Below are 17,721 nucleotides of genomic sequence, written 5' to 3'. Positions count from 1 at the left end.
GGCTAAACATGCATCTAAGGGGGGATTTGGGCTAATCCTATATTTAGTAACCCACTAAGGGCCCATTTCCGCAACAATACATCTCCTCCGACACGGGGAGGGGTCTTTGCGAGAATCATCTTGCTGTCCGTCCTTCATTGGCCTACGGCCGCACCCTACCGGGGTGGAGCCGTGGCCCCTGTTCGGAGACCCCATATTCTCCACGTGGCCCCGCTCACGCAGAGCAAGAGGGTCTGCCCTGAAAGGCCCACCGGACAAAAACTATCGTTTGTGGGACCCGAGGACCGGAACCGCGAGGCCCCCCTCTCGGCAAGTCAAGGTACGAGCAGCCAGCGGGTGGTGATGGAGCATGATGGGGAGGTTTGGGATGGCTCGTTGGATGTAAAACCCAACTAAAGACGTCACAACGCACACATTTAATCCTCCCGCTAAACAAAAGGACGGGGTCCTGATTACACACGTACTTACCGGCATAACTAACTTTGGGACCTGATATGTTGAGTGCGCATGGTTTTCAGATTCGTAACAATATATTGTGATCAATAAATAAATAAAAATTCAAAAATTCTAAATGCATTTCTGAGATTGTGCTGCAGCACATTGCCCACCGAAGGTGGACCGAGAAGGGTATGATCACCTGGACGGGGGTTACCCACTCCTCATGAAGACATATACTGCACTGTATGATGCAACTGGGAAATGTTGGAGCATGTCACGCAGGAGGATCTTGGGGTGGTCATCGGTTGGTAATAGGAGCTTAAGCAGACAGGACTGCGCCAGGTAGCTGTAGGTCGTGCTCACAGGGTTTTTGGTTGCATTTGTTACAAAGATCTTCAAACGCAGGAGAGAGGAGACCATTCGGTCCATCAAGCCGACACAATGGTTGCCAACATATGGTTGTTTGTCCTTGCTCTGTCCTTTATTTTAAATATTAACGTCAAACAAGGAAGCAGCACGTACGGTATGGCTCGGTCGGGATTCGAACGGACGACATCCCAGACTCACAACATACCCTCGAATTGCTGACAACACTCGATGTTCCAATGCGGTCTCGCAATCAGGTACTAACCGGGGTGTTCCATGACCAAGCAGCTTGTAGAGCGCTCGCCAAGTGGCTTAAGCACTCAAGCAAGTAATCCAAGAAACGGTTGATAAGGAACGGCTGGCTTGGCAAGCGATAGCAAGCTGATTGGTCATGGAACACACAAACCCTGACCTGGATCTGCTTCGCTTCCGGGATCCATCGATTCATTAATTTTACTGAAATGGGTCAATTTTCGGAATCCGCAACAATTTCTAGTACAGTACTGTTTACGTATTTGATTGAGATTAGAAAGAAAAAAAAAACGTTCAAATCGTGTGATCAGCGAATACGTCGATTACCGCAAGTAACTAGTGACGTCACATCGAAGAAATGACGGCGTTTCTCATTCAGCCAAAGCTCCAGAATCCCATATGGGGCGGTTTTGCCTCAGCTCATTAATAAACATGAGGGGCGGAGCCTTAAGGCCATCGTCAGCGGCTTCTGCAGTTTATTAACATGAGGGGCGGAGCCTGAAGGCCGTCGTCGCTGTGCTCCCTCATTAATAAACATGAGGGGCGGAGCCTGAAGGCCGTCGTCGCTGTGCTCCCTCATTGATAAACATGAGCGGATCTCTTTGACGACAAACTGAAGATGTGAAAAAAACATGGGGCGGAGCGTTTAGGTAACATTAATAAACATGAGGCGATGACGTCAAACTGCTGGAAACCCCCGGTGTTCACTGTTCAGTGAAAGGTGCTTTTTCTTGACATTTTATCCACTCTTTTCCCTCCTCGCTGGTTTATCGAAGCTCGTTCGTCTCCTCGGTTCAACAAAAACCAAGGTTCGTGTTCCCGTAAATAACTTTAATCACAAACGGATAACTGCAGGAGTGTATCGGAACAACCATTATGCCGTCGGGTGAACAGGTCGAACATGTATGTATATATATATATATATATATATATATATATATATATATATATATATATATATATATATATATATATATATATACACATACATACATACATATATATATATACACATACATACATACATATATATATATACACATACATACATACATATATATATATACACATACATATATACATATATATATATATACACATACATACATATATACATATATATATATATATATACACATACATATATACATATATATACACATACATACATATATACATATATATATATATATATATATATATATATATATATATACACATACATACATATATACATATATATATATACACATACATACGTATATACATATATATACACATACATATATATATACACATACATATATATATATATATATATATATATATATATATATATATATATATATATATATATACATATATATGATATTGAACACACATACGAGGAAGTTCCGCGGGTGCTCCGAACGCGAGATTTAAGATTCTTATCCTTCGTTTCATACGATTTGTTATTGACGTTTCGCTCTTACAATTCCAGGACAGATGAGAGCTGGATTTGAGTAAATCGAAGTGTGTGAAGTACAGTGCAAGCCATAAGGTGTGAATGACAGTTTGGGGGAAACAATAAAAGGGACAAAATGAGAACTGTGTTGGAAGAAGAAGAAGAAGAAGAAGAAGAAGAAGGTGGAGGATGATGAGGATGAGGAGGAGGAGGAACATCATCATCATCATCATCATCATCGAGATGGTGCACGAGACAAACTAGGGGCTCGGTAAACGCCAGATGAGGAGCTCGACTAGTAGAGGCAGGTGTTTTTTTGGAGAGTAATGATTGAGATTGATAATCGTGGAGGAGGAAGACAGTTGTCATTGAGATTATCATAGTTGGAAGATTGGAGATTCGTGAAATGTTGGCTGAGATGTGCTGGACACTTAGTGTGTATGGGGGAAGAAAGAATGACAAATAGAGCAGATAGGTTGAGGGAGCAAGGTCGGAGGTAAAGAGGTAGACTGCCCATCTCGGCCTCAGAGATGGGCAGATTGTGTGAGGAGGGATATCAGTAATGTCAGGGTGGTTTGAGAATGGAGAGAGTTGGCTGAGGACAGAGCGAGGTAGAGAAGTACAGTATTGTGGTCAAGGCAGGGAAGAAGCTTGATGCTATTGGACCTCACCCATTCAAAAGTGAAGAGGTGGAGAATAATAATAATAATAATAATAATAATAATAATAATAATAATAATAATAAAAAGTTGTGATTGAGACAAAGTTGTGGATGAGGACAGTTATGAGTTTAATGGTAACTTGGTGAAAATGATCACCTTTATAAAAGACCAAACGAATGGAGGATCGATCTTGGGATGTATCTTCGGAGCTCAATTTTTGAGCCTTAATTTTGTTTGTACAACGTTCCTCCTTCATAAATATGGCAACCAAGCTGGACACTGTAATTACAATGGACACCTGCCACCTTCTGGTAGCACGCATAGTGTAAGTGTGGTAATTATGACTATAGTATGGTACAACTATCCGATAACATTATGAGAGATGGAGAGAGGTTGTGATTGACATAGACAAGAAGGAAAAGAGGAATAACACAAAAACGAGAAACAATGGCCAGGAGAGGAATAGAAGAGACCATGGATGTGTACATGGGTGAACGCTTGAGATCGTGATGGACAGAGCATTTGAAAGACTGGAGGAAGATGAGACAACGGACACAGGGAGACAATTCCACAATCGAGCGAATAAGGGGCCTAATGAATGCAGGTGGGGAACCAGCCTGGACTTTGGGAAGATGAGCAGGTGTGGGTTTCTTTAGGAATGCACGTTACCTGGGGTGACGACAGGAGGACAGAGGGAGGACAGGATAGGAGGAGCAAGGCCAGATATAAGCTTTTATAAAATAGAGAGACCACCAACTTACCATCGGTGGGTGAGTGAATAGTTCTTGGGAATCAGCATCCTTTCTTGATATTCTGATGCGGAAGGCCTGGTTTTCATCCACTTCAAGAGGAGTAAGCTGGGAAGCAGAAGCACCAGCCCAGATTGGAGAGTCATACTCCACCGGAGCTCTTTATAAAGACCTTATATACACCGTGATTAGCTTGGTGCAGCTCAGAAATGCCTTAGCTCGACGAAGAATATCAAGATGGCGACGAGTCTTTGCGAGTTAACCTCCTCCATCGAAGATCGGAGGTTACTGTTTTCACCCCTTTCTGTTTGTTTGTTTGTGAACAGTATTACGGAAAAACTCCTCGAAGGATTTTGACGAAACTTGGTGGGGGGGATTAGGTATGGTCCCAGGACCATGCCATTACATTTTGGACTTGGTCCAAAATCCAATATGGCCGCTATGGCGGCCATTTTGAAAAAAAATTTGATTTTTTTTTTTGCATTTCTACATGTTTTAAGTGATTTCCAACCCCCCCCCCCCCCAAAAAAAAAATGTTGGAGAAAAGAACTATAACTCTGTCAGCACTGTTGACGTCATATTTAATGAATAGGATATAAGGTTCACTTGAGTGACCCAGCAGTATTGGCGGCAGAGGTTTTGCATTCTACCGAGTGCTCCCCCTCTAGTTTGGTGATGAGTTCCTTTGATGCAAGCTTAAATTGTGTTACTACTCCATTGTAATTACACAAATATTTATCTGTGCAGCTGTATTAAACAATTGGTGTACAAAATAGAAATGGAGGAAATGATGGGAGATTCATGTCAACTTTTGGAATAAGTCCATTTCATGTACTTGTAGAACTGAGCCTGGTGTTGGCTTAGCGGCTAGGGTGGCTGGCTAAGGATCTTAAGGTCCTGAGTTTGAGCCCTGTTGGCTGCTGAATTAACACCAGGTGGGGTTGACTCAGCCTGTCATCCTTCAATGTGTACCAGTGTACCGGTAGAGGGGCACAGCTGTGCTTCCAAGGAATTCCAGCAGCCAAGAACAGAGTAAATAACAGATGATTTCTTCCATGATTGCTCGAGGGTGTGAACGGAAGATGGATGAAGTGAGTTTCAAACATTAAGTTGTCTTGATTTTATTCTGTGCTTTTGAAGAACAGGGCTTGCTGTGATATTGTTTCGGTATTTATTTATTTCCTTATTTATTTATTTATTTATTTATTCATTCGTATGCAGCCTGTGGTTATGATGTGTAAATAAAGGTGTTCCTGTGGCTTCTGGCTGCATCATTTTCTTGGGGCAGGGCTGTGCCCCTGATGCGATTCCCCCTGTTACCTGCATGCTGGTACTGATTTCACCAACCTCAGAAGGATGACAGGCTGAGTCAACCCACCTGGTGATAATTCAGCAGCATGACAGTGGCTTGAACTCAAGACTCTAAGATCTTAAGCCAGCCACCTTAATCATTAAGCCAACACCAGGCTTTGTTTTGGTAGATATTGCAGGAAATTATATTCCTTAAAAGTCCTTTGTTTACCCTCATGGGAGATTGTTTGTTTTTGGTTTTGGAATGCAAGTGAGCAAAATGATTCACCTGCAAAAATCTGATAGAATACCAACTCGATTGTGTTGTCTTCCTGTTCCACTTTTTACTCAGTTGTGTTTCGCTCCGCTATGAGCCTAAACTTCTAAATCTATACTAATAAAAAGCTGTGTGTGTGTCAGTGTGTCAGTGTGTCTCCTCCATAACTCCAAAACCATGAAACCTAGCAGCCTGAAACTTTTGCATACATACTAAGAAAACTCCAAAGGAAGTGCAAGAGTGAAAATTGGGTGCTTGGGTTCATTAAAACACCCCCTTTGAAGATAATTAACGGCCTTATTTAATTATAACCTTCATCAGGCGATCCTCGGCCACCTCACTCTCTCTGGGTATTAAGGTGTTTCCTGGGTAACCTCACTGAGGTCTGAAGCCACCATGTTTTGTGGCCTGCTCAACCATGTACTGACTTAGAACAGGCCGCAACGATTTCTTAACGATAAAGTTGTTGTTTTCACTTTCCTCACTCATATTATCGAATGCCTGTTCAATCACAGCCACACAATTTGGACATATTTGATGTTTCAGGCGTCTCCCGGGAGGTAAAAAATGACATACACGGCACATCGACCGAGCTGTGTGATGGCTGGTGGTCCATCAAATGGTGCCTCGCCGGCTGAAAATGTTGTGCAACTTCAATTTTAAGACGACTTAGCTTTGTTTAACATCACAAACCCATCACTTCGACATTCATATATTAAAAATAAACAAGAAACCCTCCATTGTCCTCGTGTTCGGAGTTTCATGTCGGTTTGAGCTGTTAAAAGCGTGTGCCGACATTTTGTGGTCGCTTTGGATTGTTTTTCCTTTGAATTACATTTTATTATTTGTTCGCTTGATTTCCATGTTTGAAGAATTATGTTTAACAGGCAAGCCTTTGTGGCTTTTTTTGTGTGTCTTTTTTAAATGTGAAAAAACAAGTTTAACTGATGCTTTAAATGGAGTCGAGTACACCTTGAACATATGACGTCAAGAATGAATGCTTGAGTGTCACACTACGTTGGTACGGCGAGAACGGAGGGACAGACATAAAGCAGTTGTTTATCTTTATATGAACCGAGTTTGTTCTCACAATCGTTATCAGTTCCTCTTTGTGATTTTTCAAAGCTGATGACACGATTTCTGAGCTGTTTGACACATTAACATGTTTTCCAAAATTAGAGGCAATTTTTGTTTTTTTTTACCCATCACACGATTGGCAGTTTTTATTTAATTTAAATAATAATGTTTATGCACATCTTGAAACGTCTCGAATGCAACGTTGTTGTTTTTATTTAGTTTTTTTTATCATTTATTGAAATTCCCCGCAAACAAGGCCTAAGGCTCCACAAGGGTTCTGGGTTGTATACAGTACGTACTGCACTCGGTAATCACACTAACTCCAATCTGCCGATTCCTGTAAAATTGGTGTGTGTGTGTGTGTGTGTGTGTGTGTGTGTGTGTGTGTGTGTGTGTGTGTGTGTGTGTGTGTGTGTGTGTGTGTGTGTGTGTGTGTGTGTCGTTGATTGGAATCTATATATGAGGTTTCAGAATGTGGAATGGAGTCCTCCCAGGGTGGGCTCAATGTATCCACCTTCCTTTTGGTAAGGGGTCACGATTCAAGGACCAAGATGTGAAGTTTTCTGTTTTCAAAGTTTTGTGCCGAGGGTTCTCTTCGGAATCATTACTGAGCCCGGGACGGCTTCCAACTGTAGTTCGTTTGTAGTGATATTCCCAGGGATGGTTTTTAATATCTCTGTGAGGTTCTTCTTTATCATTCACATGAGGTTCTTCATCATCACCGGTACAACTTTGGCATTCTTCAGCTTTGAGGATCTTTTCACTTCATGCTTGAGATCTTGGTATTTGGTCATTTTCTTGATTTCTGTATCGTTAGTCCAAAATCACTGGTATTAACCCCTCAATCAGCAATGCCTTCTCTTGTTTGTTTTTTTTGCACATAAGTATTATATCTGGTCGCAATACTTTGTTTTCGATGTTCACACTCAATGGGATCATTAGGTCGTATGTGAGTGGCACTTCAATGTTTTCAGTGATTGCATTTGGTTCATTTTCCCACAAATTATCTGGAATTGCAATATCAAAGTTTTTGCAGATGTGCCAGCGGATTACTTTCCAAATTCTGTTGTGTCGTTGTGTGTACAGCTGTTCTGACATGTTTTTTTCGTTTTTTTTTTTCTTGTTCAGTCATTAAGCATCACATATCATTCTCTTTGCTAACCCCACCTTCACTCCTCACCTGTCTTTTTTTCCCCCTCCTCTCCCACACCCTTTTCTCTCACTGTCCCCTCCTCGCTCACCTCTCCTCATAAAATGCAGCACTCTCCTCGCACACCTCTGTCACTCTCTCGCTGTCTCTGCCTGCCTGTGTGTGCGTGTGTGTTTTTCTTTCTCTCTCTCTCTCTCTCTCTCTCTCTCTCTCTCTCTCTCTCTCTCTCTCTCTCTCTCTCTCTCTCTCTCTCTCTCTCTCTCTCTCTCTCTCTCTCTCTCTCTCTCTCTCTCTCTCTCTCTCTCTCACACACACACATGCACCCCTCCCTCCCACAGTGAATAGCAATGTGTGGTGAGGTGTCACTCTCCCCACCTCCCCCCTAACTCCCCTTTCCACATCCTCTCTGCCTCCCCTCCCCCCTCTCACCCGACACCTGCCTCCATTCTCTCTCTCCCTCCCTCTTTCTCACCCCCCTCCTACTTTATTGACCCATCGGCGAAACGACGGGTTGTATTTGCTACTATACAATAAAAGGATTAGGGAAAGAGAACGTCAGAACGAAAATCTTTTGATGCATTTCCAGTGTAATGAAGGGGTTCATGGATGAGGTGTCAGGGTATAAGAGAACGTGAGACTCACAAATTCCTTTGAGTGTCAGGCGGTCTACTTGAAAACATCAAGTACAGTTTGAGCTTAATGCTTTCTCGATTTAGAATTGTCCAATAAATATGAGGAGGGACTTTCATCATTATTCTCTTTCGCAGGATATGTAAGGGGAAGAACAGTATAAAAAGGTCGCCATTTCTGGGTTAGGCCAAAAAAAAAAATGTTGCATTGGCGTAACCCGCCCGACCCTAAAAATTCCGCCGACCCTACTTTTTTTTTGTTTTTTTGCTATCGAAAAATTTTGCCGAAAAAATTTGAAAAAAAAAAAAAATTTTTTTGCTATTTTTGTTGTTTTGCTGTCGTTTTCAAGTATCTTGTTGATTGCGATCGCGATCGCAAAAACCCGGAAGTGTTTCGGACAGAACCCGCCGACAAAAAGGGTGGTACTCGAGCCGGGGGAGATTTTGGGAGGGATTTATTAGGAAAAAAAAAAAAAAAAGATCCCGACCGACCTACCCTATTCTTCAGTGACCCGTTACGCCAATGCAACATTTTTTTTTTGCCTTATTTTGGGAATAAACCCAAGTTTGGAAGGCACCCGCCTGCCGGTTTGGATCGAGTGAAGGGCGGCAAGGACCTGCAGGTTTTGTGACGGTGATTTAAAGGAGAGATAGAGATAGATATAGAGATAGTGAACATAATACATAGTGACTCCATCTTTTGTCTCACTCTTCAATTGTTGAAATATAATTGTATTTGGTTTGTGCTGCATTCTTCTGTATGACTGTTCATATGACTTCCTTATACAGTCACAGACATATTGTGAAACAAACATATGTATGTCTCCCTCTCCTTCTCTCAGCACGATGGGAACTGTGGATGCCGCCAGTCGATTCGGCCAACTTGCCTTGACCGTCTGCTCCCTTTTCAGCTTCATTGGACGCTTGTTGTCCAGTACTGTCAAGTTCATTTTCAACATGACCTTGCACAAGATGTTTAAGTACACCTTGTTGGTTCTGGCTTCAGTACTTTGTGTAAGTTTTCTTTTATTTATTCTACCTTCCAATTTCAGCATCATTTTAGTCATTGTAGTAGAGGAGCTTAAGCTTGGATGTTAATGGGAGGGCTTGGTGGTTTTAGGATATTCAAAAACAATGACGGTTTATCATTCGTAATTGCTTTCTGGAGTTTGAGAGTTAAACAATCACAGTGTTGTGATCACAGATTCAAATCCCGTACGCTGTGCTGATCTGTCAGTTGCCTAGTAACATCGTTGCAATTAATGTAAAGATACATTGATGTCTCACAATAGATACATTGATTGTGTGAATATGCTCCTCGAGAGCATGATGATTAAAAACATTTGTTTTTGATTCTTCAGAATCAATGAACCACAGGAAATGGCTGTTTCGCTCACGTACCAACATCCCATTTTCGTATTTACTTCACAAAGCCTCTTCCATGAAATTCAGCAAATAATTTACTCACTTTGAGAATCTGTTTCCTTCACATCCACTGAGTGGCCATTGTACAGGAAGCAACCCTTTCTTTGAAGAAAGACTCACATCCAAAACGAGCTTCCCACGGCGGTTAGCAATTGGCACACATCTTTCATGCCTGGTGTTGGCTTGATGGTTAGGGTGGCAGGCTTGGGATCCTAGGATCCTGAGTTCAAATCTTACTTGGCTGTTGAATTAATACCAGGTGGGGTTGACTCTGCCTGTCATCCTTCCGAGGTCGGAAAAATGACTGCAAGCTTGCTGGTATCCTCTGTCGGAGTGGCGACCCGTCCAGGATTGTGACCAATAGCCAAGGAGACTGCTTAGACAGCACCAACGCTCTGCACAGAGTGTGGTCCCAATGGATGGACACCTCTTTCAACATTCTTTTGAGAAAATTCATCATCCTCTTTACATGCGCCGATGCAGACCGACTCAAGGCATTACCAAGATGAGTTTTCCATACCACAGAACCATCCTGCTTGAAACATCTTCCAAATTACAGTGTGCTCAAGGCACAAGAACGGCAGTTGTGCTTGCACTTGACACCATCGGAGATCAAATTTGGGAAAGAGATGGAATTAATGAGAAGTTAAGAAAGGGTAGTGTGTGTGTGTGTGTGTGTGTGTGTGTGTGTGTGTGTGTGTGTGTGTGTGTGTGTGTGTGTGTGTGTGTGTGTGTGTGTGTGTGTGTGTGTGTGTGTGTGTGTGTGTGTGTGTTATTGGACCTCATTGGAATAATTATTGAGTTCTCCAACCTGAATTCTAACAATGTTGGTCTCGTTTGCATGTCCAGTCGATAAATGCTTAGTCGTACAAAGTTGATATTTTGCACACCTCCTCAAGGTGAGTCAAGGAAAAGGTGATTCCATTTTGATTCAATTCTATCTCGTTGCATCCATAAAGTATCAGGTTTGAATACGAAGGTGTTCAACAATAACTGTAGTATGACACGGCCATTAGGAAAGTGAAATTTAATGTGAAGTGTCTCAATTAAGTAATTGCATGATCTTTCCAAGTGACGACACAGATAACATCAGAAGCAATTTGATATACAAAATGATTTGTTCTATGTTCTGTATCTCAGTAATGCAATGCCATAGAAAGCGAAAATTTCGCGACTACTTTTGAAGCATGGAGTGCGACGCAACAATGAATCGTAACAGCAAATCTGTCGTGACGTCGTCAATGTAGTGGTACACCAGCTTACTTGCTGTACTTTCTATATCTCAGGATTGCAGAGGCGTAAAAAGCTGACATTTCCAGATGCCATAACAAGTGCATTTGACATTATGCTTTACAGTGTAGGGTGAATTATAACAGCTAAAGTAAACAAGCTGCACTTGGGTTTTAACTTCACGCACATCCACATTAACTCCATTGAAAGTGTCACATCTGCTGAAACTTTATAACGAGGAAATAAGACGAAATCTTGGCTTAAGTAAGTGGTTCAATGATAGGTCCAGGTTCGAGTACTCTCCTGTCATTCTATGACTTGCCATTTTCATTAACTCTGTTGATTATTTATTTTCACTGAAATCATTCCTGTATGTCTCTACCACTCTTTGGCTGAAAAAAAAATTCCATCCTCTGTGACGAATTTCAAATGCTTTTTTGTTCACAGCTGGCAAGTGTGGCTCTACTCGGCCTTGGGATTTGGCTTCACAAGCATCCTGGGGTCGAGTTGGTCATTTTAAGCCATTCGGCTAAATGTCTCGAGTACGTATGCATTGGTGTGGCCATTGCTGGAATTGTGTTATCGCTGATTGGACTCTTCGGAGGACACCGGGAGCATCGTTTACTGTTGGCATTGGTGAGACAGACAGACAGACAGACAGACGGCCAAACATTTCAAAAGGTTGAAATAAAAATGAAACATAATACAACTGGAATCTTTATCAGTATGTTCAGATGGATGAATGAACTGTGTTTTTTTGTCTGCAGTACTGCATAATGGTGCCCCTGTTGGTATTCACCCCATTCCTTATGGGTGGACCCCTGGCTGTGGTCTACAAAGACAATGTGAGCACCAGCAAAGCTCTTTCTCTCCTCAGGTTACTGTCAATGTGTCTCGGAAGGTTTACCCGCCACTTATTGTAATTTGTAATTTGTGAGCCCGATTTTTCTTAATAACAATGGCTGTGTCTGATCGTTCCTTTTGTTGCTCATACCATTTATGGGTTCCTGCAGATGGAAATGCTCATTCGAGGTGAAACGAAGATGGAGCTAAAACATCTGTACGGGACACCAACTCATGAAGATTTTACAACTGATTGGGACAAGGCAATGAAATTGGTGAGCTACTTGAAATGACTCTCAGAACCGTAAGCTTTTAAGCTTGTATTTTCACAACTTCCAGGTTCATCATATGGATGGACTTTAGGGTTGATCATTAGGCCTCAATAGGATCTATAACAGCAATGACAGCACAATGAGATTCCAAATAATAGCACATTGTGTTCATCAAAAGTGATAGGCTTGACAGGTTGACACAAACATCAAAATTCCACTAAAATTACACACAGGACTGTTTCTTGCACATATTAACATGCACTGAAAGTATAATACTAATAGAAGGAGTACTGGTGTTGGGGGGGGAGGGGGAGTTGAGAAAGGGGGGAGGGGGAGTTGAGAAAGGGGGGGTCAGAGAGCTGGCATGCTGGGGGGGGGGAGCCTGAGGGAGGAGGCAGGAAAACTGCTGGGGCAGGGAGGGCAGGAGAACTGGCGGGCTAGATGGGAGCATGATAATCACGGGGGTGGAAACCGCAGCTGTGCTCGTAAGCCAGGTGCAGTTGGACCAAATCGACAACCATTGTCAAGTTTGGTAGCATTTGGCCCAGTAGTTTGGGCATGATTGGTGCTTCATACACACACCGACAAACAGACAAACACACATTCAGAAAAGGATATATATATATATATATATATATATATATATATATATATATATATATATATATATATATATATATATATATATATGTGTATGAGCCTGGTGTTGGCGCAGTGGTTAGGGCAGCGGCTTGGGATCCAAAAGGTCCTGAGTTCAAGCCCCGTTGGGCCACTGAATTAATACACCAGGGGGTTGACTCAGCCTGTCATCCTTCCGAGGTCGGCGAAATAAGTACCAGTATACTGGGCCGGTGTATACCCCGGTTAAAATAGGTGTACCATATCCCTGTGTCGTAAGAGACGACCAGGGTTGCGTCAGGAAGGGCAGCCGGCGTAAAACATGTGCCAAATCACTTTGTGGATCATACGGATGATCCGCTGTGGCGACCCCTAACGGGAGCAGCCGAAATTAAGAAGAAGATATATATATATATATATATATATATATATATATATATATATATATATATATATATATATATATATATATATATGTATACACACACACACACACACACACACACACACACACACACACACACACACACACACACACACACAATATATTGATAAAAGTAATTGGACGACGCACAATTTTGAAATGACTCCTCCCAACCTCAATTTGTATATGTATATATTTTTCCCCACAAAGCAAAGCAGCACGTGCCACCTTCATCGTGACATTTTTGATGATGCTGCACTACTGTTTTTGATGCATGACAACACACCCTGCCATCCATCTGTTTGTTAATGATCTATTTTAAGACAGGAACATGTCAGGTCTGTGGCATCAACCCTGAGCCACAACTTAAACTCAATCAAACCAATCTCTAAGATGTCTTGGAGACACTACCCAAGACCACAAAGAGAGCATGCTTGGTCTAGTATAACAAAACTTAAGCTGTCCTCTTACCCATAATGAGGTTTTGAGCCAACAAGCAGTCGCGTTCATCAGTTGGGCAATTCTCTTTGCTGCACCCTGACAAGCCTCTACTCGAGCACAGATATGCTTGTTCATTTAAGACTCATACTTTCAATCAAAGTTGGCTGTGCAATCATTGTACTTCAGCACTTTTGATTTTGCTGTTGCTACCCCATGCACAAAGTGCAAAGAGATCGAGAAACTACTTAATTTCAATTTAATGTTATATTTTGAATACCAGAGAACACTAATCCAAACATGAATCGGAACACGAACCTGCAGTTTAGCAGTACCTTAGCTCTGAACTTGACAAATTGTACCGAGTCTCGTCCTGATCGTCCGTGCACACAGAGGAGTAAGGTCGTCGTTTTACTCTGTCTTCCTGTCTGTCAGTGAAATAAAATAGAAAATCATTCCAACCAGGAAAGCTGCTGTTTTTAAGGATATTGTAAAGGACACAAACAACAGGCCTGCGATGTAAAGGACACATAACTCATGTAACCTGTTAAATAAGATGGTGTAAAAGGTGGTGCATTAATGGTGGTAAACTTCCAAAAAAGTTTCTTTTTTTTCCCGACAGCCTTTAAAACTTTTATTTTATTTCATTTGAAATATATACTTGAACACTGCAGAACACAAATGGATTTGTTTGCATTTCCAAAAAACCTTCAGTCTAGCAGTACTTGAACAAAATATTGTGCCATTTTACACCATCTTGTCTAATCAAATTTGCCCATTGTATTCTCAGCGTTGGAGGAAAATTGAGATTCAAAAATGGCGGCTCGTAGGAAATGTAGATAGTGCTCAGAAACGCAAAGCAAGAGTTTAAAAAAACACTTCCCATGTCTTTTTCTCAAGACTGCGCAGAGTAAGGTGTTTGATGAACTCTCTCGTTTCCCACCCATCTCTTCCTCCCTCTCTTTCCCGGACACCAGTTTCATTGTTGTGGTGCCGCATCATACAGTGATTTTGAAGGCTCGATGTTTCAAAACCTTACGGGATTGCTTTTCCCACAAGCTTGCCTACCCCAGGACAGCAAGGTGCCTTTTAAAGAGGTAATAATACATTCAATTCAGAGGTTTGTTGATTGCATTACATTTTAAAAATTATTATGTTTTGTCTCACATGAAGCAGTAACTCTGCCTTGTGTTTATAAATTAGTCACTTTTGTTTTCATGGTTTGTTTGAACACTCTTCCATTGCAGGCTGCATTCAAAACCATGAAGGAAAGCTCATTGTGAACATTGATTAATTCATAGCTTCAAGTATGCCTGGTGTTGGCTTAATGGTTAAGGTAGTGGGCTTGGGATCCTAGGGTCCTGAGTTCAAATCCCGCTCAGCTGTTGAATTAACGCCAGGTGGGGTTGACTCTGCCTGTCATCCTTCCGAGGTCGGCAAAATGAGTGCCAGCATGCTGGTATACTGTGTCGGAGTGGCGACCCGTCCAGGATTGTTCCCAATAGCCAAGGAGACTGCTTCGGCGGCACCAACGCTCTGCACAGAGTATGGTCCTAATGGATGGGATGGATAGCTTCAAGTGGAAATGTCTGAAAACTGATTGAGGTGAAGTTGTTCGACGAAGTGAGCCACAGATTGCTTTTAATAGCGCACAGGAATCTCGCCAGTTTACATTCCAACGATTGTCAATTGTGATACAAGTAGTATGCCTAACACGGACTGTCATGCTTTATGTATGATCGTCGTGATAACGCCCTGTTCATTAAATTGATTTCTGATGGAGTGAAGCACGAGACGTGTTCATACCATGTCACGTAGCATGTGCTGTCAAAAAAAAAAAATTCAATAAAATCGAGGCTCATTGAAGAGCGAGGTGATCGAAGGGGGGAAAGGAATAGCACCGACAGTGGCCAATGCTGCGACAAGCAGGGGAATGAAAGAATAGGTAAAGAGGAAGAGGACGAAATGGCAACAAACCTGAATGAGGCCTATAACACCACACGGTATGGACGAAGCCAGCAATAAAAGCACAAGCTAATGCATTTGGCGAGATGCGCAAATATATTACATAATCGAATAAACAAAACTGTTCAACAGGACAATTCCAGAAGAGGTACGCTCACTTTTGATGGCAATCTCTCAGATCAGAGAAGGTGGCATCTGGCCATAAAGGAAGCCAGAACCAGAACCAAGATCTGCTACTTTTAACAGATATTTTGTGGACGATAAAGGCGCATGACGATGGAGATACCCGATGGGCAAATAAATGAGAGCAGGTGGAGGCCTGGTCGTGCCTGGTGCATAATGTTCACGCGTGATTTCAGACGCTTGTGGGTATGGAGCAACCGTTACCTTTTAATATTACAAATCATTACTGATCACACCTGCTTTTATCCACCCACAGGGATGCGTCGAAATGGTGATGAATTTCCTGGATCGCCATCACAAGGCAACTTTCATCACGACCCTTGTGCTGTGCACCTGCGTGGTAATTATCTCTGCACAGTCCACGTACTGACATTTCCGACTGCGTTTAAACGTCACAGCTCAACTTCCTTATTTGCAGAAGGTTGTGCTCTGAGATGCGATGCCCCTTGTGCACAAAACTGGAATGGTAATAACAATATTGTAATCATTTTTGAACTTCTTATCATATTCCGTGCATTTTGCTTTGCCTGCAGCTTTTGTCCGTCGTCGTGTCTGCCATATTCCATCATCTGGTGCAAAAGAAAGAGAAGAAACAAAAAGAAGCCTTCCTCAACGGGGAGGAACTGAAGAACCTTGCGAAAGCATAGACACAGGATGAGAAAGGCTCACACCACATGCTTTCACTTCTTTTAAATCTTTTGATTTGCTGCATGCATTAAATAATTTTACATGATCCTTTGTTTGTTTGTCTTTTAGTAGTTTTAGTGTTTTTCATGATTTCATCGCTATCTCTCATATATCAGTGGTACAAGCTACTTGCTTTGTTGATTAATATCCTTGCTTTGGCATTATCTTAAAATTGAATTTTAATAGATAGGTTGAGGTGGTTGTCTGGGTGAGTCCACAATTTGTTTATTGGATAGACAGTATCTGATGATTCCATATTGAATTTTAATAGATAGGTTGAGATGGTTGTCTGGGTGAGTCCACAATTTGTTTATTGGATAGACAGTATCTGATGATCTCGTATTGAATTTTAATAGATAGGTTGGGGTGGTTGTCTGGGTGAGTCCACAATTCGTTTATTGGATAGACAGTATCTGATGATCTCATCTCCATTTTAGGAATCGCAAGGTCTCCCAGTTTTAGAGGCTTACCCAATACTCTGCCCATCAACTGGGGCAATGAAGGTAGAATAGTTCAGGCCAGTAGGATAATTCGGTTCACTATGCAGTTGCACTTTGTTTTGGAGGTTAAAGTCACTGATACAACCTACTGTCTATGGGTGGGTACTTCCAGCAGAGACCTGGTGTGAAATGCATCACATCGTCGCCCTTACATCCTGTTCTTTATTAATTATGTATAAGCAGTGCTGGTTGTTTCAGGTATGGTTCTCTGCCAATGTCTTGTCTCTTGTATATTTGGGTAAGAATTTTATATTTGATTGGAGTGCTGACACGTGTGATGGCCGACTCTTAAAGGATAATAGGAAAGCACAACTAGCTTAACGTCCAATCGGAAAGACGGTGAACTCTGATGCAACACCCTGTAGCGCATGGAGCATCAGGATGACATTTTAGAGCCGGGTCGAGAAGCAAACCCAGACTGGATAGCTCATCGGCGAGTGCACTATCTCTTAGCTGTTAATTGAATCATCTTGCGCCGAATATGTATCCTGTGATTGTTGTTGTTTGGACTAACAATAAAGATTGTTTCAGTATCTGCTGTGTGCTCCAACATACCATTCATTGTTTGAAATACCATCATTTGTAGTGTTTTATAACGTAAGGAGGAAGGTCAAGTTTTAGAAGAAGAAACTTCAAGGCAACAGTAAAACTGCGACCGCTGCCCTGGTCATTGCAAATGTTTCCACTCCCTTTCGGAGAGCGAAATCACATCATTTTGGATTGTCTCACATTCAGGCCACATCCATGTGAGATTCTCATGTACGGTAAGGTCCTTAGCAACGAGTGTATTCCATAGCAACTT

The 17,721-nt window shown here is 42.0% G+C and overlaps 2 protein-coding genes across 8 annotated transcripts in view; one reads left to right on the top strand and one right to left on the bottom strand.

Annotated features, from left to right (window-relative positions):
- Positions 1-17,721, bottom strand: part of LOC147011585 (uncharacterized) — an 80,784-nt gene that overhangs the window by 49,538 nt on the left and 13,525 nt on the right. Inside the window, exon 1 of one of the 4 annotated variants that reach the window (XM_085856278.1) lies at positions 1,070-1,350. The exons of 1 other annotated variant lie outside the window; for it this stretch is intronic. In XM_085856278.1, coding sequence (XP_085712404.1) covers positions 1,070-1,082 — 13 coding nt within the window. In that variant the 5' untranslated portion in view covers positions 1,083-1,350. 2 more of the 4 variants (XM_085856280.1, XM_085856281.1) reach the window with 2 other exon arrangements.
- Positions 1,707-17,452, top strand: LOC147011587 (tetraspanin-1-like). 4 transcript variants are annotated; one of them, XM_085856270.1, is made up of 8 exons: positions 1,707-1,865; positions 9,177-9,348; positions 11,437-11,625; positions 11,757-11,834; positions 12,003-12,107; positions 14,562-14,681; positions 15,989-16,072; positions 16,266-17,452. In XM_085856270.1, exons 2-8 carry the CDS (start codon positions 9,181-9,183, stop codon positions 16,377-16,379), a joined length of 858 nt encoding a protein of 285 aa, XP_085712396.1. In that variant the 5' UTR covers positions 1,707-1,865; positions 9,177-9,180; the 3' UTR covers positions 16,380-17,452. The 4 variants fall into 4 exon arrangements, with proteins under 4 accessions (XP_085712396.1, XP_085712398.1, XP_085712397.1 ...); XM_085856272.1 differs by having other exon boundaries at positions 1,755-1,777; XM_085856271.1 differs by lacking the exon at positions 1,707-1,865 and adding an exon at positions 8,852-8,968.

Source organism: Eptatretus burgeri, chromosome 15 (assembly GCF_056783735.1).
Source record: "Eptatretus burgeri isolate ZD-2024b chromosome 15, Ebu_testis_v1, whole genome shotgun sequence".
Lineage (NCBI taxonomy): Eukaryota > Metazoa > Chordata > Myxini > Myxiniformes > Myxinidae > Eptatretus > Eptatretus burgeri.
The sequence above is the reverse complement of the archived record's forward strand: the minus strand, read 5'-3'. Positions and strand labels throughout refer to the sequence as shown.